This window comes from Ursus americanus, chromosome 2, assembly GCF_024610735.1.
Source record: "Ursus americanus isolate L20-20 chromosome 2, mUrsAme1.1.p, whole genome shotgun sequence".
NCBI lineage: Eukaryota > Metazoa > Chordata > Mammalia > Carnivora > Ursidae > Ursus > Ursus americanus.
In genome coordinates, this window is record NC_142128.1 from 98,935,707 (window position 1) to 98,963,047 (window position 27,341).

The 27,341-nt window shown below is 52.0% G+C and overlaps 2 protein-coding genes and 1 pseudogene across 3 annotated transcripts in view; 1 reads left to right on the forward strand and 2 right to left on the reverse strand.

Annotated features, from left to right (window-relative positions):
• Window positions 1-3,234: 3,234 nt before the first annotated feature.
• Window positions 3,235-5,426, reverse strand: LOC123791008 (F-box only protein 27 pseudogene; annotated as a pseudogene).
• On the forward strand, window positions 5,326-14,731 carry DEGS1 (delta 4-desaturase, sphingolipid 1). Its single transcript, XM_045796998.2, has 3 exons — window positions 5,326-5,506; window positions 10,147-10,889; window positions 14,027-14,731. Exons 1-3 carry the CDS (start codon window positions 5,425-5,427, stop codon window positions 14,171-14,173), a joined length of 972 nt encoding a protein of 323 aa, XP_045652954.1. The 5' UTR covers window positions 5,326-5,424; the 3' UTR covers window positions 14,174-14,731.
• Window positions 14,732-19,289: 4,558 nt separating this feature from the next.
• The window catches only part of NVL (nuclear VCP like), a 102,433-nt gene continuing 94,381 nt past the window's right edge, over window positions 19,290-27,341 (reverse strand). The window contains exon 23 of one of the 2 annotated variants that reach the window (XM_087859204.1): window positions 19,290-26,304. In XM_087859204.1, the coding sequence (XP_087715330.1) occupies window positions 25,765-26,304 (540 nt within the window). In that variant the 3' untranslated portion in view covers window positions 19,290-25,764. The remainder of the gene's footprint in view (window positions 26,305-27,341) is intronic. The other variant, XM_087859203.1, reaches the window with a different exon arrangement.

Genomic DNA, 27,341 nt, shown 5'->3' on the forward strand with positions numbered 1-27,341 from the left:
CTTTTGCAAAAACGTTCCTACAAAATGCTTCCGCTTCAAAGAGATTCATGGAAAAGGACTTTAAAAGTACAAGTTTTCTGATAACTTAAAAATCGTACAACTAAACTGGGTACAAATGTTCAGAGCTAATAGGAAAACTGGGTTCAAGTACAACAAGTACCAACATATGGGAATGAATGAACTCACGAGGATGATTATGATTTTTTATGACTTTTTGTTTGAAATACTGCTAGTTCCTTAATGTTTTATTTTCCCAGACTTAAGGAAATGTCTTCTCGTAGGCTATCTATGACCTACAGCAATTTGGTAAAGTATAGCTTTGTAAACAAAGATGAAATATTGACCTTTTCTCTGTACCTATTCCCTCCAGAATTCAGAAACTCTTGAGTATTCTTTTCATGCCAATATAGGTAGTCCTTTGCGTAAGTTAAAAATCTGTTTTCTATGTAAAGGACATACCTGGAAACACTGGCCATCTTACCAAGGGTTTGACTGGAATGTCATATTTGAGAGAGACCTGCATAGATTCAGATATGACCGCACAGCTTTCAGGAACTGCTTGGATAAATCCTCTGGAATCTTGCTCACAGGGTTCCTGGCAGCCGCACCAGGTAAGTAAGGAAGGTCACTGCCTGGTAGATCCAGGAACCTCAGCACATCTGGGGGGATCTCAAGGAGGGAGGAATTCACCCAAACTATAAATATTGCAGGTAACATCTGATGACAGTCCTTGGCTTGGCTTCCTGGCTTTAGAGGCTTTTAAAAGTTCAATCTGAAATTCCTAAGGAAAAGGTCAAGCAAAGCAACCTTTAAAAGAGTTTATATAAACTCTCAATTGCTATTCTTGTTGCACTATCTAAATAATCAGACCCAGTTTAATAAAAACAAATTAGTTTACTGTGATTACCTTGGGGGAAAAAACTGATTGTGGAGAGAAAAATTATTTTTGCACCTGACATTAGATTCTACTCCTATTGTCTTTGAGGATTTGTTTTACACCTGTAAACTGGAGTGGATCCTGAATTCTTCTAGCTCAAATATCTGGCTGTGACTCTCTGAACTAATGTTTCCAACTTTCTCCCATCCTTCTGATTTGCAATCACTAGAACAAAGACTGCTCTCCAATCTCCTTGTAAGGGACTACCAGTTGTCCTCACTACTTAGATGGCAGCCACAGCTATGGGAAATGAATGCTGGGTAACATCCCACAGCAAAAGAAGGCTCCACCTGCCATCTGGTCCTCTGCACACCCTGGAGACTTCTGAAACAAACTGACGAGGAAGAGAAGTCTCAGACATCAGAGATGTAGACTGCTTCTTCCCAAGATACCAGATCAAGACATTGTATTTAAAACATGAAACCCTTTGTTCTCTCTCTTTTCCATTATCCTGCTATTGGCCTGGAAAGGTAACACCATTACTGTATCTTCTAGGCTCTTGCTAATTGGGCCAACCTTTCAGACTGCTGGATTTGTCATCAAAAACTCCTATCTGTCCATGATACTAGAGACCTCTGGTCCTCCCTGTGACCCATCTCTCTCCTATTTCCAACTATTCCCCCTCCACCTTCGAAGTCACTTAAAGGAATCTGACTTTCACTGGCCATCACATTCATGCCTTGTGTGTACCTTTCTCCAATTATAACTCTACTTGCCCAATTAGACGCAAATACTGATGCAAATCATAGTACATTCATGCCCCCATGTTCTTACGATTATCTGAATCAGATGTGCCCGAAATCACAACAAGATCTCACCAGGGGTAGCCATCTTTGCAAGGCCAAAGTTGTTCCTGATAATAGGATCGCTCTTGATTATCTTTGAGCTGAATAAGGTGTCTGCGCTCTGGCCAACACTGCGTGTTGCACATTTCTGGCGAAGCTGAAACTTGGCTACATAAAGTCACCAAATGAGCCACTTAACGAGCTTACAAAAGTAACTCCTTCAACAGGGTCTTTCTCTGACTTGATTTTGATTGGTCTGGGTCTTGGGGACCATGGCTCCGAAGTGCATTCCAGACACTGGGAATTTTCCTGCTCTAACGACCAGAGGTGGCTCCCTAGCATGCTGCATTCCCTCAAAAGCTTCAGATGCACGTTCATGGCCGCCGACCACCAAGCCCATGAGCTCCCTAGGAATGGAGAGTCAGGAAAGGAATGAGGAGAATGACCCACTTAGAAGTCGTGAGCCTGAGGTCATGACCTGTGCTTACCACAGAGCACCAGCAAACAGAGACCTTCAGAGACCAAGCGGGGAGTGGTGCCAATGCCTTAATTTTTTTTTTTTTAAGATTTATTCATCTGACAGAGTGAGCACAGGGAGGGGGAGAGGGAGAAGCAGGCTCCCAGCTGAGCCGGGAGCCTGATGCAGGACTCAATCCCAGGACCCTGGGATCATGACCCGAGCTGAAGGCAGACGCTTCACTGAGTAAGTCCCCAGGCACCCCACCAGTGCCTTAAATTTTGATCACATCCTCAGGTAGGCTGAACATAGGATCGAAAGTGGGAGAATTGTTAAAAAAGAGACAAGGCCACAGACGGAATCGGTTCTGCTGAGTCCCAGTCAGCAAACCGAGACCTAACACCCAACCCAACTGCAGGATCACCTCTCCCAAAAGGTGACCTTCAGCCCCTGGGTCTGGAACTCCTGGTCTGCACCAGGGAGGGGACCCCTGACCACGGGGAGGTATCCTTCAGCCTTGGGTCCCCACCAGTGAGGGATCCTCCTGACACAGGGAGGGACCTTCAGTCCTGGGTCCCCACCAGCAGCGGGACCTCCTGATGTGGGGAGAGATCCTTCAGCCCCAGGTCCCCACCAGGGAAGCGACCCCTCCGACGCAGGAAGGGATCCTTCAGCCCAAATCCCTACCAGGAAGGGGACCCCTGATGCGGGACAGGGACCTTCAGCCCCGGGTCCCCACCAGCGAGGGGACCTCCTGATGTTGGGAGGGGACCTTCAGCCCTGGGTCCTCACCAGCAGAGGGGACTACCCAACCCAGGAAGGGGACCTGACCGGAGCCCGCACAATTCTGGCTAGAAGACCCGGCACCGACCCCCAGGGTCTGAAGCCACAGTTTGTGCCACTCAGAGCTCCTCTGTCTGCTAGGTGGGATGCTGGAAGATTCTGTGGTTTTGGTTTTTTTGGCAAAATAATAAATTATGTGAGATTGGCAGATAGTTGTTGCTGATGTATTATTCTCTCAGTGTTTGCAGAAAATTTCAAAATAAAAAAGAATCTAAAAAACATTCTATTTATTTTAGACAGAGAGCACATGAGTTGGGGTGAGGGAGGGGCATAGAGAGAGGCAGAGAAAGAAGCAGACATCCCGCCGAGCAGGGAGCCTGATGCGGGCTCCATTCCAGGACCCCGGGATCATGAGATGAGCCAAAGACAGATGCTTAACTGACCGAGCCACCCAGGCTAAAAAAATAATTTTATACACCACACAATCACTGGGGTCCTTGAGGATCTACAAACGTTTTTGAGCTAGTTGGCTTTCAGCTGTGAGACCTGGTCGCAGCCTTAAAGCTGCTGGATATTAAGTTTGCCACCCAAGGTGGCTGGAATTTTCCCAGCCATAAGGACGAGATTCCACTTCAGAGATGAGAGGCCTTCTCTAAAGGGACCAATAAAGTCCCTGAGGCAGAAAGGAGAGGAGACAGGGGCTGAGGGGACTGGGGCTGAGCAGAGGGCCTCTGGGGGGAGGACAAAGAGCCCCTCCAGCACCAGCATCGCACCAACAGGGGCAGGACTGCCCTGTAACAGCAGTACGGAGCTCTGAAGGAAAAACTCTCTTCTAGTAGTTTGCAGAACCTGAAGAGGGGGCCCAGCAGGGCCCACGAAGAGATCTTGGAGTACCCAGGATGCCAGGGAGGTCATGTCCTTGGTTAATGAGGAGTCCTGGCCAATGGTCCCAAGCCCAGGAAGGCACCAGTCAGGCTGTTTTGCAAGGACAGCCCTCGACTAAGACAGCTGGGCTCGCAGGACTATGCTGGAGTTGGTGACACGAGCTCCATAGTGACCAGCCCAGGACTGCGCGTCCTGGCCCCAGTGTTCAAAAGACACAAAGCACACGCCCATCCTGAAGTTGGAGAACACGTGGGTGACCTGAAAGCAGACGTGGATGGGATCCGGTGAAACAGAGAATTCATTCAGGACGTTCTGCCTGGCATCTAGAAGCTGGACACGGAGTCCGTACTCACAGCCACAGTCGTCTCGGGCTCCCCACCAGTCAGACACACAAATTTCAATCCTGCCCCTATCTAGCAGCTCTGGCCACAAACCCTCCTCCTCCACGTCCAAGACCTGCTTTTTGTTACACCAACTGTAGGAAGACACGAAGCAGGTCTGCGAGGAGGCCCCAGGCACCGGTGACAGGTTTACCTCCACCACCCAGCCGTCCCCGCCGTGCTGCACCGTCCAATTCTGGAGGCCTTCCCGGCCTCAAGGGTTGCGGATGAGGTTGCGTCCGATTGGTCGGAGCTCGCACAGGCGGCTCAGGAGAAAGGGCCTCTCGTCTCGGGCGGTGGGCAGGCAGCTGCGGATGAGCAGCAGCACGGCGACCTGCTCCCGGGCCAAGATGCGCAGCCACAAGGCCTGGCTGTCCACCAGGGCGCGCCAGCCACGCCACACCCGGCGGCAGCACGCCAGCAGCGTGCGCGGGGGCACGTGGCTCAGCACCAGCAGGAGCAGCTCCGGGGGCAGCTAGCTCAGGTCCAGCGCCTCCTCGGGTTCAGGCTCCCGCGCGGGGACACGGGCGCGCCGGCGCCGGGAGGCCCAGGCGCCCACGGTCCACCCCAAGACCAGGTGCGGCGGTGACCTGGATCGGAGCCCAGGCTCCTTGCCGGCGGCTCTCTCCTGTCGTAACAATATCTTCCTCTTTGTAGTTTTAGCTAAAGTTCCTTTTGTAAAGGAGAAGTAGTGACTAATTTTGGAACAGATGGCCCTCGCAGAAGAGGCTGTGGCCTCGACTGTCCATGACGGGGCGGGGCGGCCGGGACACCAGGTCCCCGTGCCTTCCCTCTCAGCGACGGTGACTTCTCTCTTAACCTCCAGCGGCTGCGCGCCCTCCTCCGCCTGAGGTTCCGCTTCCTACAGCAGCCGAGAGGCGCCGTCACGGACCCACTCTGCACAGCTCAACAGCTGGACTGCTCCGCGGCTCGAGCGGGCGGCGGGACAGCCCGCCCGTTCTTTCCACCGACGCTGATGTCACGGGGGCGGGGCCAAAGGGGTGGGGCCAGCGCGACCAGACCGTGGGGCGAACCACTGGGCCGGAGGGGCGGGGGCTGTGGGGGCGGGACCAATGGGCCGGCGGGGCGGGGCGGGGCGGGGCCCCGGCCTCCGTCTTCACCGGGAGCTGCCGCCGCCGCCGCCTCGGAGGAGCTGGGCCGGAAGAGAGAGCCGGAGCGGGTCCGCCAGCCGCCGCCATGGGGAACCGCGTTGCGCGAGAAGACTTCGAGTGGGTCTACACGGACCAGCCCCACGCCAGTCGGCGCCAGGAGATCCTGGGTGAGGCCGGGACCGCGCCCCGTTATGTGCGCACGGCCTCCCGCCGCCGGGGCGCGCTCTCCGCGTCGGCCTGGCGCCGGGGCGTCCGCGGCCCGTTAAGAGCCGGTGGGGGCTCCCGGGGAGGGGGCGGGAGTCCCGGCGGGGAGGTCCGGGGGGTTCCCGGCAGGGAGGGGGCTCTCGGGTGGGCGGGGGTCCCGGCGGCGTCGTCCCGGGGGGTTTCCGGCGGGCGGGGGCTTCCCGGCGCGCCGGGGCTGGTCCTGCGGCTCGGAGACCCTCCGGCACGGGTCCCGGGAGCGCGGGCGCCGGCGGGTGCGGGGCAGGGCGTGGTCTTGGGCCTGTGGGCCCCGCGCGTTCGCGCTCCCGGGGGCGGACGTCCGCGAGCGGGCTTGGCCCGGGGCGGCGGCGGGGGGCTGCGAGACCGGGGCGCCGGGAGGCCGGACCCGCGTGTGTGCCCCATCCTTCCCGCTCGGCGGCCGCGAGGACCAGTGCACGGAAGATCGGCCGAGCTTAGCCGGCTGCTCCCCGACTGCTCATTCTGGGCCCCTGGCCCAGGCTCGCTAGGCCTCGGCCGGCCCTGCGGGTGGAGGGGCGCTCAACTGCCTGGAGCTGCTTCCAGGCCGCTCCTGACGCCGGGGTCCGGGCATTGTGCTGAGTGGGTTACAGACACGACCCCGCTCGGCGATCGCAGTAACTAGTCCGCTGTATCCCCACTTTAACGACGATGAGTAGGTAAAGAGGAGGGTCACAGGGGTTACATGGCCTCCGAGGCAGATGCTCTCCACCTCCTTGAAAAAATCAGGGAACCAATGGGTGCTAAGTCGAATAGGAGGAATGATTTCTCACAAAGTCCTTAGCTAGCTTTTCTTCTCAACATCCATTTGCCCAGTGAGCAGACAAAGCCAGGCCCTGATTTTTGCTGGGGTGTCTAGAGCTAGAAATTTCATGCTTTTACAAATAGGAGTTAGCAGGTCCAATTAAAATGGATTTTAAAAAGTGGAGTCAGTAAATTGGTGCTTGAATCTTTAAAGCTGCTATTCAGGATAGCCTTTTAAGAGACTTTGGTTATTGGATGTGTGCTTTCTATTTTTAATTAAAATGTATATTTTGCGAATCACTTACACAGGAGAGACAGCGTATGATACCTTTGATCTGTGCCTTAGACAATCAACATGCCCCATAAGAACAATTTGGTCCACCTTGTAAAAACTCAATGCCTCAATACTGGAACTTAGCCATGGATTTAATATTCAGATAATCAAGGAAGTGAGAAGGTGCTTACTGATGCTTATCCTGACAATGAGCCTTTTCCCACACACTTGACATCACTGAATCACTTCACTTGGAAAGTAAAGGATGACAGATTCCTCAATGAAAATACAGTCCTTTTCCACACAGGTGCAAATACTGCTCAGTATCCCATTTCAGGAGTGCAGATGGAATAACCTCAGGAAAGATGAGAATAGTTAAATGATAATGAGATATTCCTGCAGTTGGTTGGGTTTTGGGGGGAGAGAGAGCCATGAGAGAACATGGATATGTTTTTTAACAGCTGACATCTGTATGCTAAATGTATATTTGGAGTTATATTAGAAGTTCATTTAAAAGGCATTTACTCAAGGGGCGTCTGGGTGGCTCAGTAGGTTGAGCATCTGACTCTTGATTTCAGCACAGGTTCATCTGGGTTGTGAGATCGAGCCCCCTTGTTGGGCTCCACACTGGTGTGGAGCCTGCTTAAGATTCTCTGCCTCCCTCTGTCCCACCCGCCTCTCTAAAGAAAAAATAAATCAAAAAATAAAAGAAAAAAAATAAATGACCTCCTTAATGAAGGCTAGGAACGAGGCCATTATTAGTGGGTCAAATAATGCAGCACAAGAAATGCTCCTTTGAGTGCTATACATCCACAGGGAAACGCGTTTTTTAACAGCTTCATTACAATACAATTCACGAACTGTAAAACTCACCTATTTAAAGTGTATAATTCACTGTACCTTAGTGTGTTCACACAGTTGTGTAGTCTAAGTTTTAGAACATTTTTGTCACCCCAGAAAGAAACCCCATACTCAAAAGCAGTTCCTGTGTTCCCCAGTCCCACTCCTCGGCCCTAGGCAACCACTAATCTGTCTCTGTAGATTTACCTACTCTGGACATTTTTTAATATTTTATTTTATTTGAGAGAGAGAGCATGAGCAGGGGGAGGGGCAGAGGCAAAGGGAGAAAGACTCCCCACTGAGCAGGGAGCTCAACAGGGCTCAATCCCAGGAGTGTGAGATCATGACCTGAGCCGAAGGCAGACGCTTAACCCAGGTGCCCCTATTCTGTACATTTCTTATAAATGACATTATACAATCCTTGGTCTTTTGTGACTGGCTTCTTTCCCTTACCATGTTTTCAAGGTTCATTTATGTTGAAGTATGTCAGTATTTTATTCCTTTTATCAGCCAAGTAATAGTCCACTGTATGGCTATTCCACATTTCATTTATTCCTTCTTCAGTTGCTCAGTTGTGGGGTTGCTTTCTCCTTATGACTGTTACGAATAATGCTGCTATGAACCCTCACATGGAAGTTATTAGACGGATGTGTTTCCATTCCCCTTGGATAGCTGCCGAGGAGTGGAATTCTGGGTCATTGATAGCTCTGTGTTTAGCATTTTGAGGAAGAGCCAGATTCTTCCAAACCAGCTGCACCATTTTACATTGTCACCAGCAGCATGCGTGGGTTCTGGTTTCTTCATAACCTGGTTACTGCCTGTTTTTGGCATTGTAACCATTCTAGCATGTGTGAAGTGGCATCTCATTTTGGTTTCAGTTTGCGTCTTCCTAATGACTGATAATGTCGAGCATCTCTCATGTGTTCTTGGCCATTTGTCACTTATGGTTTTGGTATAGTATCTAAGAAACCACGAAGGTTATGGAGATTTACTTCTGTTTTCTTATAAGAGTGTTATAGTTTTCTTGTATTGAGGTCTGTGATCTGTTTTGAGTTATTTTTTGTGTACGGTGTGAGGAAGGGGTCCATCTTCATCCTTTTGCACGTTGATAACCAGTACCATTTGTTGCAAAAACTCTTCTTTCCCTATTTAATTATATCGGTACCCCTTGTAGTATTGATTTTTATGTACTAAAATAAGCTTTGCAGACATTTGGTACAGAACTGGAGTAACTTGATTTGTCTGAGAGGATAAGGCATGTGAGTTTCATCATTTTAGAATACCTATAAAATGTGTATTGCCTTCTATCCTTTGTCAGATGTGTCAATTTAACAAGTTTTAAATAAGGTAAAGATGCTGGAGCTCTGTCTAAACAGAAATACATAGAATTAGTATTTACTGAATGAATTCTTCAAGGAATTATTTCTTATCCACCAATTAATTGAACAGTTGTTATTCTGTTGTTGGAGAATTACTCCCTAAATGCTCATATTTTAATGAATGACTTGATAGGAAAATTAGTGTTAGACAAATTCATTTCTAGGCTGTAGGGTTACTTTTTTTTTGGTCTATTGCCTACAAAATTGTTAACATTTGATAAAATGAACTAAATCAACGAAGATTAATAGTTCGAGAGTGGAGAGAGAGAATGGGGAGTCATCCACTTGGGGCCAGCACCACCCTCATGTGGCATGTGGAAAGCTGGACTCAGCAGCCTGCCTTGCAGTGTAAGCTTTGGTTGAATTCCTCCTTTCACATGTAGAGAAAAGAGGATGAAGCTTGTCTCTTCCCTTATCTTTTCAAAAACATTCCAAATGACCTAGCTCAAGAAGGTCCTTCTTCCACTTGCTGTCCTGGGTCAAACGTACTCAGCAACACATAACACCAAAGGCACTCATCACACCTGGGCCTCCCTCTTGGGGGCTGGGGGGTAAGATCCAGAGAACAGTCTGCATTTGCCCTTATAGGACACTTGCCTGAAATGCAGTTTTTGCTCTTGGTCTTTTTCCTCGTACTTGGATAGCTGCATGTAGATTCAACAGCGCAAATAAGAATCTCACAAATTAGCAGTGTGTAGTTCTCACACATTATCCTGATTTCCTGATGACTGTCAGAAGGCCACACTGGCAAAAATCTTAGCTATCGGAAAGTCTAGAAATAGGGAAGTGGGTAGAAGTTAACAACTGGCAACTAGAAGTGATTCAGTCATTATAAAGGAAATGATAAAATCTAAGTATGTGTCCTCTGTAACAACTATATATCGTACGTGAGTGTGTAAGTACGTTGCATATACATTACACGTAAGTATATACATGTGTCGTACATTCTGCCAGACACTAGAATATATTTATCATTCTGTGATCACAACTTTGCAAAACTTAGGAATTTTATATACAAAGAACTGTTAGGGCTGAAAAGGGAATTGGGTAACATGAAATCTTTACTCATTTGTGATTTTCTGTCTGTTCGCGTGGAGAGTCTGGATTTTGAGGCTAATTTTTCCTGCACAAATTTGTTGTGACATGGTATTTAGTAACTTTACTATTGGAATATATTCCTCCCTGTAGTGGTTAAAGTCTCTCATGGAAGGCATATCATGATTGGGACAAAAAAATTAATTAATGTGTTAATTTAATGGGTGTTGATTTAATTCTAATTGCAGAACTAGTGTGTGCTCTTCTCAGTTCCTGGTTTGTTTGTTTTTCTTCACAGCAAAGTATCCAGAGATAAAGTCCTTGATGAAACCTGATCCCAACTTGATCTGGATTATAACCATGATGGTTCTCACTCAGCTGGTTGCGTTCTACTTAGTGAAGGACCTGGACTGGAAGTGGGTCATGTTTTGGGCGTACGCCTTTGGCAGCTGCATTAACCACTCCGTGACTCTGGCTATTCATGAGGTTTCCCACAATAGTGCCTTTGGCCACTACAGAGCTATGTGGAATCGCTGGTTTGGAATATTCGCTAATCTTCCCATTGGCGTTCCCTATTCAGTTTCCTTTAAGAGGTATCACATGGACCACCATCGCTACCTTGGGGGTGATGGCATCGATGTGGACATCCCCACTGATTTTGAAGGCTGGTTTTTCTGTACCACTTTCAGAAAGTTTATATGGGTTGTCCTTCAGCCCCTCTTCTATGCTTTTCGACCTCTGTTCATCAACCCCAAACCAATTTCTTACCTGGAAATTATTAATACTGTGATCCAGGTCACTTTTGACATTATAATTTACTACGTCTTGGGAATTAAATCTTTGGTCTACATGTTGGCAGCATCCTTACTTGGGCTAGGTTTGCACCCGATTTCTGGACATTTTATAGCCGAACATTACATGTTCCTCAAGGGACATGAAACCTACTCGTATTACGGGCCTCTGAATCTGCTCACCTTCAATGTGGGTTACCATAACGAGCACCATGACTTCCCCAACATTCCTGGAAAAAGCCTTCCACTGGTAAGTAAAGAGGTTCGAAATATATTCCAGTTTCTAATGGTTGTATGACCAAAATCAGTCTCAGCTTGCCCACTGTAAAAGGAATCTAATGGGGGCGCCTGGGTGGCTCAGTTGGTTAAGTGTCTGCCTTCAGCTCAGGTCATGATCCCAGGGTCCTGGGATCGAGCCCCACCCTTCTCCCCTTGGGCTCTGTGCTCAGTGAGGAGTCTGCTTCTCCCTCTCTCTCAAATAAATAAATAAAACCTTAAAATAATAAAACAAAAGGGATCTAGTGTATTTTGCCCTTCTAAGCTGCTTGTCACAGCAAACGTCAAGTGTGCGTCCTGAGTGTGCACTCTTGAGTCCCTCAGGGGTCCAGATCTGCCGACTTACAAACTAAGTCAGAGATTGAGAAGGGAGTCCCTGTGTGAAGTGAGCACAAGTTCACGTAGGTTTCATCGCTGTTAATCTGATGGGCTCAGCTAAGATTTATGTGCTGCCTTGTTGGGAAATGCAGACGTCCCACGTAATTGGCCTGCACGGTAAATGAACAGTTTCCAGGGCGGCAAACTTTCTGCAGGCAGGGACTGCCTGTTCCCCGCACGGCAGATGTGAGTGTATTGTTCGTGGAGGACGTCAAAGAACACACTTTGATCCCATCCTTCCGTCCTCTGCAAAGGCCCACCTTCGTAACTTCACTTATCTTTCTAGTAAATTCTTTTATTAGACTTCCCTTCCTCAAAATGGGTGGCTTTTACAGTTTATTACCAAAAAATGTTTCCAAAATTCTAAAAAGGGGAATATGTATGAAAGGTAATACTAATTTTTCTTGATTTTTTAAGCTATGATGTAAGGGAGCTATTTTTTTTATTTTTAAGATTTTATTTATTTGACACAGCATGAACAAGCACAAGTGGGGGAGGGGCAGAGGGAGAAGCAGGCTCCCCACTGAGCAGGGAGCCCAACGAGGGGCTCAATCCCAGAACCCTGGGATCGTGACCTGAGCTGAAGGCAGACACTTAACCAACTGAGCCACCCAGGTGCCCCATGGGAGCTAACTGTTGCCAAATATTTTATGCCATCATATCTACCCAATCGAATTTTATGGATTTCCTCGTAAGTTTTTAACTATTATGACTGATTACAAACACAACATGAGAACTAAGGTGACCTCTGATTATTGACTGGATTCCCACTTGAGGAAAGAAGCATCTAGAGAGGACATTGGGTCGGTAGGGAAGCTTTAAATCGTAGTGCATCATAAAGAATATTGCGTTGATGTTAACTTTCTTGGGTGTGAAAACAGTATGATGGTTTTGTGGGAGAATGTCTTTGTAGGAGGTAGGGGTGAATATTGGGGTGGAGCATTAGGGGTAAGCTGTCAAAAGGCTCAGCAGAGAAAGCATATTATATGGTGTACGCCTATGCCGAGAGAGAAAGTGACTCTCAGTGGTAGTTCGTGGGCCTGGCTAAAGGGCATGGAGGTGTCTGTTCTACTGCTCTTCCAACTTTTCTGTAGGGGTCCCATTTTTCAAAATAAAATGTTTGGCGAAAAACCAGGAGCCAAGTTTGAAAGCAGGTGTAATGTGCCTTGTGTCACCACCCGTGCACACACCTGACGACAGGGGAGGCCTTGTTCGCCTCTTCCCTCAGGAAGTGAATGTCCACTTACTTTTTAAAGAGGATACAAAGCTGGTTGCCCTTTGAACAAAATCCGTTTTCAACATTAACCACAGAGTTGATCTGTGAACAACACGGGTTGGGATGCCAACTCCCCACAGAGTTGAAAATCCACATGTGACTTCTGACAGCCCCAAAATGTAACAACTGGAAGCCGAACCGATGATGTAAGCAGTTGAATAACACGTATTTTGTATGTTGTATGTGTCATATATGGTGTTCTTACAGTGAGGTAAGCTCGAGAAAAGGAGAGAAGACAGATTTACAGGACTGCACTGTGTTTACTGAAAACATGTCCCTGTATATATACGTGGACTCACGTGGTTTAGACCGTGTTGTTCAAGGGTCAGCTGTACCCGAACTTACAGGTTTCTTTCTTTCTTTCTTTCTTTCTTTCTTTCTTTCTTTCTTTCTTTCTTTCTTTCTTTCTTTCTTCTTTCTTCCTTCCTTCCTTCCTTCCTTCCTTCCTTCCTTCCTTCCTTCCTTCCTTCCTTTCTTCCTTTCTTCCTTTCTTTTTAAAATTTTTTAAGAAAGATTTTATTTATTTGAGAGAGAGATAGCACAAGCGGGGGGAGGGTCAGAGGGAGAGGGAAAAGCAGACTCCCCGCTGAGTCGGAAGCCCAGTGTGGGACTTGATCCCAGGACCCTCGGATCATGACCTGAGCCGAAGGCAGACGCTTAACTGACTGAGCCACCCAGGCATCCCCATCTTACAGGGTTTCTCAAACAGTCCCCAATCTGAGAACTTGTTTGCTTCAGACATCACTTGTTGTAAGGCCCATGGTCAGCAGTGTCTGTTCCGTTACTACCCACTTCCTGCTGTCTCAGTTCTGAGCTGGGCTGATAGGTGTCCTCAGAGCTCTGGACTTCCCTAAACGGCTCTTCCTGTCACGTGTGCATCAGGGAGCATTCTGTCCTGTGTCCTCGGCAAATCCCTGGTATTTATTGGATCATTATACTGCAGGAGTTACAGTGCACGATGTTAATAGGTGTGTGTGACAGGGTTTCTTGTAACAGCTTTATTAAGATACAACTTGCATAGATAGCTCAGCTGTTTGAAATACACCATTCAGGGGCACCTGGGCGGCTCAGATGGCGAGGCATCTGCCTTCAGCTCAGGTCATGATCTCAGGGTCCTGGGATTGAGCCCCGCATCGGGCTCCCTGCTCAGCGGGGAGTCTGCTTCTCCCTCTGCATCTGCTGCTCTCTCGCATGCTGTCTCAAATAAATAAATAAAATCTTTTAAAAAAATAATAAAATGCACCATTCAGAGCTTGATGGGAGAGTCTGTGGTCCTAGAGGGTGGAGTATATGTCACTGTTATACTGCTTTCTGCTGGAATCCCTCCTCTGCTGCTCTTACATATGAGTGTTTGGGGAGAGAGGAAGGTGTTTCTCAGTGTTTGTGTCCAGCGTTCGTCGGTCACGTCCGATCGGACTCCACCAGCACTCATTATTGCTGCGCGTTTGGCTTTGCAGGTGAGGAAGATCGCCGCTGAGTACTATGACAACCTGCCCCACTACAACTCGTGGATAAAAGTACTGTATGACTTCGTGACGGATGACACCATAAGTCCCTACTCGAGAATGAAGCGGCATCAAAAAGGCAAGGTGGAACTGGAGTGAAGGTCCTTATGGCTACAGAAATTCCTCTGTGGAGCGTCACAGTGGCTGGAAAGTGGGCTTCCTGCGTTATTAATGGAAGCCTGGCGAAGCGGAGAATCTCCTCGTGCAGGTCCTGAGCGTGAGCCCCGCGGTCCCCGGAGCTTCCCCAGCTTCCCACGTCAGCCTGTCCAGCCTGCGTTCAGCTTTGCTCTCACGGAGTGTGTACGTCGCATCATCATGTTGAGGACAGTTTCCCTGACGTCTGACATTTTGTAAGCATATCATAAAAAAGCTTTAAAACTATTTCTAGTACATTATTTTCACTGTAAAGTTGTACTTTATTAAAACTGCTAATAAACTGAGCTATTAAGGTAGTATTTATCACATTTTCATACTTACTGTCTTTATCTAATATGGTACTGGGGTGAGTTTACTTTAAAATGCCCCCCCAAAAAGATCTGGAAATATCTTTCTCTGTAAGCTGAAGTTTTAATTTTTACTATTGTATGTGGAACTGAGATGACACACTCCTGAATCTTGCAGAGCCTCATAAATAAATAAAGGACTTATTGCGTTCAATCACGTCCAACATTGAACTTCTTTTTCAGATGCAGCGACTCTCCACGGAGAGGACTCCATGTCATTTTATTGCAGCAGAACGGGGGTGTGGTCTGACGGGGGACAGCTGGCTTCACGTGGCCAGTACCCTGGGCTGAACTGTCACTGGGGTAAATGGAGCGTGACATGGTGAAGTATTTTATTTTTTCATTTTTTTTTTTTTTTATTAGAGGGAGAGAGAATGCCAAGCAGGCTCCACACCCAATGGGGAGCCCGACTAGGGGCTGGATCTCATGACGCTGAGGTCATGACCTGAGCCAAAATCGAGAGTCAGACAGACGCCTTAACCGACTGAGCCACTCAGACGCCCCATGGTGAAGTATTTTAAAAAGAACATGTGGTATCAAAAAATCAAGTAGTCTATAGTTTGTACACAACACCAACCCTCAAGCACACCCCCCCCTTTTCTTTAAAGACTTGATTTATTTATTTGTCAGAGCACAAGCAGGGGCAGAGGGAGCAGCAGGCTCCCTGGACTCAATGGGGGACTGGATCCCAGGACGCTGGGATCATGACCTGAGCCGAAGGCAGACACTTAACCGACTGAGCCACCCAGGTGGCCCACCCTCAAGCACCCTGTCACCACCAGCTGGACTGCATCCTCCGTCTCGGAAAGACTGGCAAACTTGCTGTGCAGACCTTGTTTCATCCCCAAAGTACTTTGCATTCCCTTCCTGGTCCTCTTGCCTGGGAAAATTCCTAGGATCAGAACTATTGCTTAAAGACCCATTGCATGAGTGGTTCAGAGTGATAACCGATTTCACAATTCAGATATGCTCGCTCAGTAAGACAGTGTCTGTGAAACACACCCATGGATGTGTGGCATTAAGTCGACTGTGTTCTCTGGCAGGCAGGCCTCCCACTCTCCTTGCCTGCAGAACTCGAGCCACTGGCTTCACGCACCGCAGAAATGCCGACACCTCTCGACTCCCCATCCAGCTCGGCCTTCCCTGAGCCCTGTTACTGTGGGGCCATGGTGAGCGCAGTCCTCCTTCCCCAAACCTGCTGTGGGCAGTCACATTACCACAGTTCTCATTCAGGTGGCAGGTCTCCTGACCAGTCCGGCGCCCAGCTGCCAATTCAGCCCATTGTTTCTGTCCCTGGCAGTGACTTCTCCAAAGAGAGACCTAGGACTCTGGGGGTGGTAAGAAGGCTGGGCCTCGACGCCTCCAGAGCACCAGGGTTGGGCGTGAGAAAACCTTCTGTGGCTTTGCATAACTCCCTTCAGCCTACATCTCCTTTTCTCCTGGTCTGCTTGGCTCATCCTCAGAGCTCACGCCAGCCCTCTGCTGCCCATCCCCACTCCCCAGCAGGTCAAGTGCCACTCTTTTGGACTCTCCAAATGATCCTGTGGCCCCACATACTGTTTATAAATTCGCAGCTTGTTTCCCCATGAGGCGCTCACCCCTGAAGGGCAGGAAAGATCTTTACTTCTGTCTGCCAGACCCGCAGGGTCAGTAAGCCCGGAATAAGCAGAGAACCACGTGCAGAACAAAGAAGAAGCTGGAGGGCAGGTGGCTAACCTTGGAGAGTGGTGTACTGAAAACTGGACGTTTGCTGAGAACCCCTGCCGTCTGCTGAGCCTGTGCTACCTTACCCTCAATCCTTCTAGATGGAGATAGCATTGTTACTGTCCTCATCGTGGACAGGGGAAGACAGGCTCGGCGAGATAAGTCACATGGCCCAAGGCCACGCTGAGTGAGCTGTAGGGGCCGCAGCTGCAGCTCGGACCCGCGGAACGCCAGACCCAGAGGCCAGAAGTCCGAGCCCGGCAGGGACGGGCATGGGAAAGAACGCGTTCCCTCAGTGCCTGCGCGACCTCCTCCTGTGAGCCTGCAGGTCAGGCTGCATCTCTGGGGTCTGACTTCTAACGATCTAAAAGTTTGATGTTTTCTTTTTAGAGTTTGGCTTTTTATAGAACATGTTACAAAAGAGGCTTAGTCGGAGAGACCAAAGTCCATGCCATCCTAGGCCTCCTCAGATTCTTCTTTGCACCCATGTCCTCTTCGGGGGGTGGCCGTGGTGGAGGGGCAGGGCCCACCGGCTCCCCTGCTACAGGCGAGGCTCCTGATGCTGACAAATTTGCGCCTTTGCAAACAAGCCCGGCCAGAAAGGGTCAATGTTTACCCCAGCCGCTTTAATGAGGGCATGGCTCTTACCTACGTGACTGTGCCCAGCACCTCATCACGGCGTGCAGCGTGAGGACCCATCAGATGCTGACCGGCACGGAGCCGGCTGCCAGGGCTCTGAGCACCGGGGACGCGAGGGCCTCGGGAGAACCCCGCACCCGAGCAGAAGCTGAGCGAAGGGCCCTTCTAAACTCTACTATGGAACATCAATGCTTAAATTCACAGCAAAAATGCATTTACTTCTTCACTCCACAGGCGCGCTGCCAGGCATTGCATTAGGCAGTGAGGATGCAGACAAAACGGGGGTCCCAGTGCCCCAGTGCTAGGATTGCGTGTGGAATCCGCAATCAGTGATGGACTCGCTGCCTACAACAGGGGAGTCCCGTGTGGCTCCGGGTGAGGGGAGGGCGCGCGGCAGCCTCGGAAGCCACACCTGCCCTGCAGGTCGCCGTGTACCCCCTGCCGGGCTGGCCAGGGAGGGATGCCGCGTGCTGGCTCAGGAAGAAATGGCCCAAGAGACGCGCTCCCGCTCCTCCACCTGCCCGGCTGACTTGGAGGCTCCGTGTTTGGACAATGAAATGTGTTGTAGCTTGTCTTGCTGGGAAAGTCTCCCAGGAGCTAAACTTAGTCATGTGGAATGAAGCAAGGATGGGCCAGCAGGCCCTGATAACACCCCTTCAGAAACCCCAGGGCCTCAAATAGGAAGACCCTCTCAGAGACAGGGGTGGGGGGCGGGGGGCAGGGGTGGGGGGAGGGCAGTGCGGCCCGCAGGGTGGAGGCTGCGGACGAGGAAGGCGGCAGTGTCCCGGGGCCGCCCCGATGGGGAGGACGGGGAGAACGGGCAGGACGTGCAGGTCAGGTGAGGCCGGCGTGCTTCGCTGGAAAGTTAATGGCATGGTTGAGGGAAAACGAGAATGGGCGCAGCATCTGAGAAAAGGCGGGCTCTGTAGTTGCCAAGTCCGCTCTAGAGTGGCCCATGAGTCACGACACTCCCGACAGCCCAGCGGAGGGAAGCCTGTCCCGACGCCCACAAGTAAAAGCGCCAGTGCCGCTGGGCCGGCGGCTGTGACCAGAGGCTGCTGAGATTCAGCGCGCAAGACCCAGAGCAAGGGGTCGGGCCCCGGCCTGAGCTGCTGTCCGTCACGGGCCCCCCTCCTGGACCTGGGGTACACGACTGGCGTTTTCTCCTCAGGGCAGAACCCACACAAACAAAAACGGCGTGTTCACAGCCCACATCCTTGTGTCGGAAACCCTCGAAAAGGAAGAGGGCGGAAGCTCTGTGGGAACGGCCTAGAAGAACTGCGTGGCCGTCGGTGTTGGGTTCTAAATCCCCGTGGACCGGCAGTTTGCTAATCCAGGGAGGGCTCTGCGATCTCCCTCCCACAGCGGCTGAAACAGGCCATCGAGAAGGGCTGAAGGAGACCCAGGGGAGCGAACCATTTGTCACAGAGGGAATGGGACAGTCCTGTGTCGGGTTAGTGGCTCAGGCCCCACATTTCCCTCCCAGGTAGCAGCGGAGAAATTTTGGCACAAGGGGGTGTCTCCCTTCTCAGCCTGACAGGTACTATGTGCTTCCACCTGAGGGTCCTGGATCACAGGACGGGCCCAAGCAAAACCCAAACCTCCACGGTCCCTTGGGTCCGGGGGTGCTGGGTGGTCTCACGCATTCTGCCCACTCCTCTGTTGACGGAGCAGAGATGTGGGATCACACACTAGGAAGATCTCCACCCTGTTGGAATGTAGCCATCGTTGTCCTTTTAGCTCAATGTAAAGTACGTGATCTTAACCCTGGTTAGAGGAGGATGACAGCCGAAGTTTGGCACCCTGCATCAGGTCGGCCAGCATGCCCTCTGAGGCTCTGACCAGCATGTTTCCAGCTCCAGCCTTCCCTCTCCTGACCTGCCCAAAGAGCCTCTCTCAGTTACCATGTGGACAGAGGGTGCTGGGCCATCCAGCCGGAACCCTGGGTCTGGCTGGGAGGAATGCTCTTCGGGCTGAGGGCAGGGTCCCACCCGCTCACCAGGCATCCCGTCTCCTTCCAGGGAGACCCAGCGAACGCCACGGGCTGTCCCCGAAGCCAGCTCAGGCACCTGGCTGCGCTTCTCAGGAAATCAGTGGCGTTGCTCCAGACCCTGGCGGACCTGGCTCTGGGCAGGTTTGCTGAGCACACTAATGTGAGCAGGGTATAGGGCGATCTTCACCGCTTCACAGAATCACATGTTAGCAAGCCAAACTACTTGTCTGCGTGAAGGCCGTTGGGTGCACGGGAGCTGCTACTTTCCAGAGAATCCTGCCCGGGGCGGGGAGGGGGCGCGGTGGAGGGGGGCTGACAGAGCTGAAGGGCTGTGGGCTGGGGGTGGGGGGGGTGGGAGCAGGCACAGGTTGCTCCCTCCACATGCTGTCAGCCCTCACACTGGTATCCTCATTTTGCAACCGAGGAAACAAATTCAAAGTCTGTGACATTTTTCTTGAATTTGCAGCCCTTTCCCTAATTAGTTTGACACCTGAAGTTTTCAAAGACAGGATCAGGTCTGCCACTCCCGGGACTGCAGGGCTCTGGGCAGGGTGGGAGTGTGGGCTGGGCAGGGGGTGGCCTGAGAACTCCTCAAGCGTTCTCCCAAGAATGCTCCTATGGCCTGGCGCACACACATCTAACCAAACAGTTTTACGAGCTGGCTCAGAAGCACACGGTTTTCCAAACAACGCAGCTCTGGCAGAGACCGTCCTGCGGCCATTCTAGAAAAAGCAGGCAAAACCTGGATCTAGCTTGCCAACAAGAAAGGCCAGCAAACGCCCAGTTCCCTTGGCCAGGATTATATAACTCAGCTGCAGACCCAGCTCCAGGGCCCAGGGCAGAACCCCAGGGAGGGACCCCGGCCAGGTCACCAGTGTTTGGTGGCACTCAAAGGACACCGTGTCACCTCGACACATCTCAGACAGCAATGGGGAAGAAAAACAGGAGCTTCGAGCCTGTATGCCCACGTCAGGTTAACTAACTTCTCCGAGTGGCTTCCCCATCCATCAGTCTACCTCCCAGGCTGCTGGGATGGCTTGTGGGATGGTCGGGTAAAGGCACAGTCACTGCATGGGTTTCCTTGGGATGGCTCGGGCTGCCACTTGGAACACCAAGGTGCTGAAACTGTCACCACGATTGTTTCAAACCATAGCAGTTCCTGAGTGCTGCCCAAACTCTTGCAGGAGTTTTCTAAGGGCGCAGTTCAGTGGTGTTAGGAACATTCGCATTGCTATTTGGCCAACCCTCAGAACAGGCTCGCCCTACAAAATGGAGCAGCAATACCCGCTGAACCGCCTTCCCGCCACCCTGGAGCACCCCACTCCACTTTCTATGAATGTGGCTGGGGTGTCTCTTCTCTAAAACAAGCACAACTCCTCACGGCCATCAATACCACGAAAGACACTCTGTGGGAGGCCTGGTTTTGGCAAGAGTAGCTGGGCGCTGGACAGGGATCAGAGGGGAGCGTGGGGGACAGTCCTGGCCGCGCTCTGTCTGCTGCTCCGTCCACTGCCAGGGCTCTGGGGCCTGAGCTGTGACACGGAGATCTCAGGGCTAGATCCTGGTAATTCACAGGTTTTCCAAGTACTGGATTTGAGTAGACACTTGTCCTTGGACCATGTCTCGGGCCCCATGAGATTGGGTTTTCCAGCCACGGCTGGCCATGAATGTGTGCGTGGGTGTGGACGTGCCGGTGGCCGTGGGGTGGGGTGGGTGGTGACATGGGAGGAGCGGCCTCTCACCGTGCCCTTGCCTCCATGCCACTCCCACACGTGCGGGCAAGCACACGCACAAACACACACGTGCACGGACAGGATCGTGACGCCCTGCGGGATGCAGTCTCGGCTCCCCCATGCACGGGCATGTTCCAGCCACAGTGGCTGCTTTCTGCCCCGCACACACTCAGGACCGCGTGGCTGCAGGGCCTCCCAATCCCGGACCTCTGTCAGGCCCCTTCCTTCCCTGCCCTCGGGGCTCACCCGATGCCTTTCTTCACCCACTGCCTGATGCGGGGCTTCTCTGGAGGCTGACCTGAGGCAAGAATGTGGGTACACACAGCGTTTGGAGGGTGACCCCGGAAGACAGGAACTGGCATCAGGAAAGGACAGAGGTGGCCCTGGGAGCCAGGGTGGACTTGTCTCGGCAGCCCTGCTGCGGGAGCAATTTGTGCAGCCCTACATTAGTTCTGTGTCTTCTTCTGGGTCCATGTTTACAAGAATAGAGTGTTTTAAAGGTCCCCATGTGGGGTGAGGGAGCGAGTATGTTCACCGACTCCCATCCGTCCCTGGTTGACGGAGTCTCCTGGGGACAGAGAAGACCCTGAGGCAGACCTGGGAAGGTTCCTGCACGATGGGGACCTGGGCCCCCCAGAGGGGGCAGGAGGCCGGGCACTGAAGGCTGGCGATGTCCCCTCCCTGTTCCTGGGGCCGAGGGCCTGACGCTAGAGAAGCATAAGCCTCAGGCCGCTCGCAGGCATGGCCCTGTGCAAGGTGCTAGGACGAGCCCCGGCCGTGTGCTGGAGCTTTGAACTGTGTCCCCAGAAACACAGGCTCGAGCCCCAGGCCTCAGAATGGGACCTGGCTGGCCATAGGGTCATGGTGGACGCAAGTATTGACGATAAAGTCATGCTGGAGTACGGTGAGCCCCACGAGCGACAGAACTGGGGTTCTCATAACAGCCCGCACCCTGGGACACACATACACACGTTTTCATGTGGCCGCACGTGTCCTTCTAGAAGAGCGCCCCGCAAACTCGGGTCTGCTTTATCTTCTTCAAGTGCACATCTCTCTCTGAGGCCATCCTACTCACACCTGCTCTGCGTGGTTACAGCTCCTCGCATCCCCCACGCTCCTGTTGAAGCATAGCGAGCTCACCTTTACTGGGCTGCCAAGTGGCTTGGGGATGCAGGGAGCATGGCACGAGGTGGACAATCCCAAAATGGGGTCCTGGGAAGCTGGTTGGCAGCCCTCACCCCTTCTTGATGAAGACAGTTGGTCCACAAAATCATTCGGGGTCAGAGACTGAATGTGTGTGTCCTCAGCATTCAGGGTTGGAGCCCTGGCCCCATCGTGGTGGTATCAGGGCCCCAAGGTGGGAGCCGTGCCCAAATTAGAGAGGAGGTGCCAGAGCACAGAGAGGAGGCCGTGGGCCCCATGGCAAGGAGGCAGCCACCTCTAGCCTCAACATGAAGCCGGCCCTGCCGCCTCCTTGGTCCTGGATTCCCAGCATCCAGCATGGTGACTAGTAGCCTCAGTCATTGAAGCCATCCAGTGTGTGTCTCTCTGTCGTGGCTGGAGCAGACGGAGACAGACCACATGGAGCAGCACACGTGGGAAAGTCCTGGGTGTTTTCACTGACGGCAAAGGAGAAGATTAAGAAAAACAAAACAGGGGTGTCTGGGTGGCTCAGTCAGTGAAGTGTCTGCCTTCAGCTCAGGTCATGATCTCAGGGTCCTGGGATCAAGCCCCACATCAGGCTCCCTGCTCAGCAGCTCTGCTGCTTCCCCTCCTTGTGCTCTCACTCAAATAAATAAAATCTTTTAAAAAATGAAATAAAAAACAGACAAAAAAGAAACTCCATGAACTCGAGTGACCTGCCCAGTGTGCTCTGCTGGCCATCAGCCTCACATGGCTTCGGAGGTCAAGCTTCAAGAAGGGGATGTCCCAAAAATCGGAACGGCCTGGCAGGCGGTCAGGCCAGCCTGCAGAGCTGTGGGTGACCTTCCCAAGAGTGTCCCTGTCAGCAGTGCCTCCAGGTAAGGGGCGAGGCAGACGGATTTGTCCCAAGGCCCTTTCTCCTGGAATGATTGTAGGAAAGGAGGCAGGGGGCTGGGCTGGGCAGGGCAGGAACACGAGACCGACTTCATGGGGAAGTGACACTAACCTCTAATTGGGGACAAGACCACCCAACCCATCCAAGGAGGCACAACGTTTGGGGACAAACGTTTGAAAAATGTTTACAGTGGTGGTCTTTGAGAATGGGATTATGGATGGCTCGAATACCCTTTTGCCACCTTCCCGTCAATTTCTAGGAATTCCTGTAGCCACAGAAAAATAAATGGCACAGAGTCCTCCGCGCAGGTATGATGGCACCCTCCCGCTCCCAAGCCGGTCACTCAGCCCGGCCCCGGACTCCCCTTCGTTGAGCTGACCCACAGCCGGGACTTCCGAGGACTTGAGCCCTCTCCTTTGATGAGTCACCACTCTGCCTTGTGACTACACTTGGGGCATTATTTAAACCCTAGACCTTTAAACTTCCCATAATTGTGCTTTATTTCCTTGAAGAAAGGGATCTTCAGCGGGTGAGACTTGCCCGGCTGCCCGGCTGGCTGTAGCCAACTCCTTGTGCGCTTCGGGGTCTTTCCTCCTCTGCTAAGCGGGACAACAGTGACACTTCCCGCCCAGTACTGGGAGAACTGAATGGGTTAAAACTCGGCTACAGGCCGACAGGAGTGACAGGTGCAGAGGCCTCTGGGGGCATGGGTGGGACAGACAAACACAGGACCCCCGACCCGGCCGCCCCGAGCCCCTTGGGGGGCTGCACAACAACCAGGGGCAGGCTGCCCAGGCGTCACTATTTTTCACACTTCTGATGACAAAGCTGGTGGAACTCCAGGAATAGGTGGACAGCTTTTCCTCCCTAGACTGGGGGGCCCCTAGTCTCTGAGGCGGCATGGGGCTGGGTCGGAGGTCACACTCAGAGCCCGCACAGAGAAGGCCTCGTGGTTTCTGCTGCCCAGTGCACACTCCCTTGTCCGACCCGTCCGTGCACGGCAGCACGCTAGGCCCCTGCAGCCCCTGCCCGCTCTGCCCCTGCCCCCGCTCGGCGTGCTGTGTGTGCTCGGGTCACCCCCAGGGGAGGCCATGGGGCAGGTGGGGACTTGGGTTTTGCTCAGAGCAGTACCCGCCAGCAACCGGCACCCAGCCCGGCTCACAGCTGCCAGTCAATAAATATTTGTTGAACAAATGAGTGAAACCTCTCCTCCCAGTTAGGTTTCTGCCCTTCAGTTTCTAATTCCAGGCAACGGTGGCTGCTGCCAAATCAGGAGGCCTCCCCCTGGTGAACTTGGCTGATTTTCATCTGCTGTGGGAACCTGTGACAGGCCCCGCAGGTAGAAAGAGACTGGAAATCCTTCATGGTTGGAGACCTGAGATGATTCCCAAAGTGTCTCCTCCTTTTGAGCTTTGTGACCTGCCAGGCGAAGGCCAGAAGGGCTCCTGCACGTGCCGCCCACCCTGTCCTGCTGAGCACACGGCCCCTCCAGCTCCTCTGCCCCGAAACCAAGGCCCCGTGAGGGCCCACGGGAGCAAAGCTCGAAGGCATATGGGCTCTGCAAACACCTGACGTGGCTGCAGGGGAAGGAAAAGCAGAAAAGCGAGGAGACAAAGGCCTTGTTTGAGCTGAAACGACTCTCGCAGAGATCTCATCTTGCGCAGCAGGCAGGCCCGCACGTGTCCACACCATACGATCCCCTGCGGGCGAGCGCATCTGCTCCGTGAGTCAGGGCCGGCCGGGGCCCTGCTCTGCCAATCCTGCTTTTGCTCTCTGCTGGGCTGAGGTGTTCCCCGCACACGGAAAGTTGGCTCCGTGACTTAAAGCCTGATAATCACCCGCCTCAGCCCACTTGGCCATGTTGTTTTTCCCAATCTCTGAATCCCTCTTTTCGTTGTGAAATATGTCATAAATACAGGAAAGCAACGAAAATGTACACATATAGCTTAAAGAATCTTAACAGAAACAGAGCGAGGGTGGGGGCACGGGGGATGCCAGTCAAGGGGACAAAGTCTGCGTCCCACCATGAGAACGACGATGCTGTTATGCAGCGCCCATGCTTATTAACTATCCTGTGCCGTCTGCTTACAAATTCAGAAGGACGGGACATCTTATGTCAAGTGTTCTTATCACAAATAAGGAAATTAATTAAGAGGGCGGGAGGTGATGACAGATTTAGGGCACTGACTGTCGCAATGGTTTCACAGGTGGGTACTTACCTCCAACCTCATCAAGTCGTATACAAATACGTACAGCTTTCTGGATGCGTCTCTGCCTCAATAAAGTGGACAAAAAAAGAACGAAGCAGAACACGCCCCACAGAGAACCCCTGAGCCGCCCTCCCCACAGGGGACCATTATCCCAACTGTGGTGGATCTTTCTTTTTTTGAAGTTCTTCATGAAACTTTTATTGAGATCTCTGAGGAAAGCAGAAATCAAAATCATTTTGAGGAGGGAGGAACACAGTTATCTTCTAAATCACTGCAAATGTTTCTTATTTATTCATTCAGGGAATTTCTTCCAACAACTATCAAGAAATTTTTTTAAGATTTATTTATCTGAGAGAGAGAGCGTGAGTGAGCGAGGAGGAGCACAAGGAGCCGGAGACAGAATCTCAAGCAGAGTCCTTGCTGAGGCGGGGCTCCATCTCACGACCCTGAGATCATGACCTGAGCCGAAACCAAGAGTCAGACACCACCCAGGTGCCCCAAAATCTTTTAATTAGAAGACGTTTTTAAAATAGTTGACATACAATGTTATATTCATTTCAGGCGTAGAACACAGATTCGAGGATTCTATACGTTCCACAATGCTCAGCCTCGGCCATTGCACGATGTTGTTGACGATGTTGTTGACTGTATTGCCCATGCTGTGTGTTGCATTTCCACAACTTATTGGTAACTGAAAGTTTGTGCTGTTGATCGCCTTCACCCAAACCATCAGTTTCTTCTCTGCATTTAGGAGTCTATTTCTGTTTTTTAGATTCTACATACAAGTGAAATCATGTGGTAGCTGCCTTTGTCTGACTCTCTGCACTTGGTCTTACGTATGTGTGGATCTGCGGAACCTACAGTTTCGTTTCAAAAAGCCGAGCACGTCCAAACCTCACTTTGTAGGGCCCTCATGCCCCATCGGATGGCCAGTCGCCACAGGTCTGGCTTCAGTCTCCTTGGGGTTCCCCGGGGGCCCCCCGGAGGCACGTGGTGGGGCACCATGTGAATTAGGTACTGCCTGTCCGGCTGCAAGATGCTCAGAAGGGAGTGGACTGCTCTGGCCTTTCCGCCTCCAGACTTGCACTGGCTGCCAGAGGCTGAAGTCCGTGTGCTTAGGTGCTTAGAAAGTGAGGCGCTCACTGCTCCAGGGAATGGACAGAAGAGGACAGAGAAGTGGGCCAGGCACATGGTGGGTGTTCTGTCTTCATGTTCCAAACACTGTAGGACGTGGTCAGTTGCTCTGTGTTCATGACCTGTGACGACCTGTGTTCTGAGCTCCTGCCGCAGGCTGGCCGAGCTGCCTCCCCACAGGCCCCCTATCCTCTCTCCCGGGGCCAGGCTCTCTGTCCCCAGTCTTCCATTCCTCGGTTTTCTCCCTACTTTGGTAGAGCACATCCTGATAGTTTCCTGAAGGTGGAAGGAATGGAAGTAGAAAACACTGCTTGAGGGTGGTTTCCTGGGGCTGCCCCAGACTCACCACCCCTCCCCGGGGGCTCCCGGAAGAGGGCCCAGCGCTGGGCTCAGGGTTGCAGAAGACTAGGAGGGTCAAGTCCACATCTGGAAGAACTCAGGTTAGTGTTGGCCTGATCGTGGAAAACCTGCAGGAAGAGGTGAATGGCAACCCCAGGACCTCTGCATGGGCACTGGTGGGGGGGGTGCATTCAAAGTCTTACTGCCTGGAACCTGGACATGAGACCTGGGTGCCTGATGCCCTCCACAGGATATTGTGGCCTTAGGGGGTGTGTGAGCTATTTCTGGGTGCTGAGGAGGCCAGGTAGGGAGTCCTGGGCCCTGCTTCCCTCTCTGGGGCGGAGGGACATGGCACTCAGGCCAGCTCTGTGACCTGGAGGAGGGGCATTGGAGCCACAGCCCATGCGCTGCTGGGGGTAAACCATGGCAAAAGCAATCTTAAATGGGGTCCAGATCATCACATCCCCCATCTTAAGACTGGCAAACCTCTGTGGTCACAGAAAAACATGCTGGCCATGCGTTTCCACCCTGGGCACCACTAGCGTGTGTTCCCTCGCAGTTCCTTCCCGCAGCTCCCCACCTTTAAACTGCAAGGGTGGGGCTCTAGGGGTCTTCCCCGGGGTGGGGGGGCATCAGGATCGCCTAGGAGAGTGTGTGAGCAGGGTTCCCCACACCCCACCCGGGGACTGTGATCCCACCCGGGGACTCTGATCCAACCCATCAGCGGCGAGGCCCAGGTGGCATGTTTTTGAAAAACCTTGGGTGATTCTTATGTAACCCAGAGTTAAGAAACACTGACGGATGATTCAAAGGCCTTTTGTGGCCTTGGGAAACAGCAGGTAATATTTTCCAAGACGAAATCCACAGGGCTGTGGCGCGAGATGCACTCAGACCCCCGGGGGGCGGCCTTGTGAGCACATGTCCTCCAAAGCCTGGAAGACACAAGCTGGCTTCCGACACTGCTGTGGAGAGCT

Excerpts from the sequence above, each read along its gene's own strand:
- DEGS1 (XM_045796998.2), top strand. The coding sequence starts at position 5,425 with ATGGGGAACCGCGTTGCGCGAGAAGACTTCGAGTGGGTCTACACGGAC. Across the intron at positions 5,507-10,146 it reads TCGGCGCCAGGAGATCCTGG|CAAAGTATCCAGAGATAAAG; the intron begins GTGAGGCCGGGA and ends TTTTCTTCACAG. Across the intron at positions 10,890-14,026 it reads CTGGAAAAAGCCTTCCACTG|GTGAGGAAGATCGCCGCTGA; the intron begins GTAAGTAAAGAG and ends TTGGCTTTGCAG.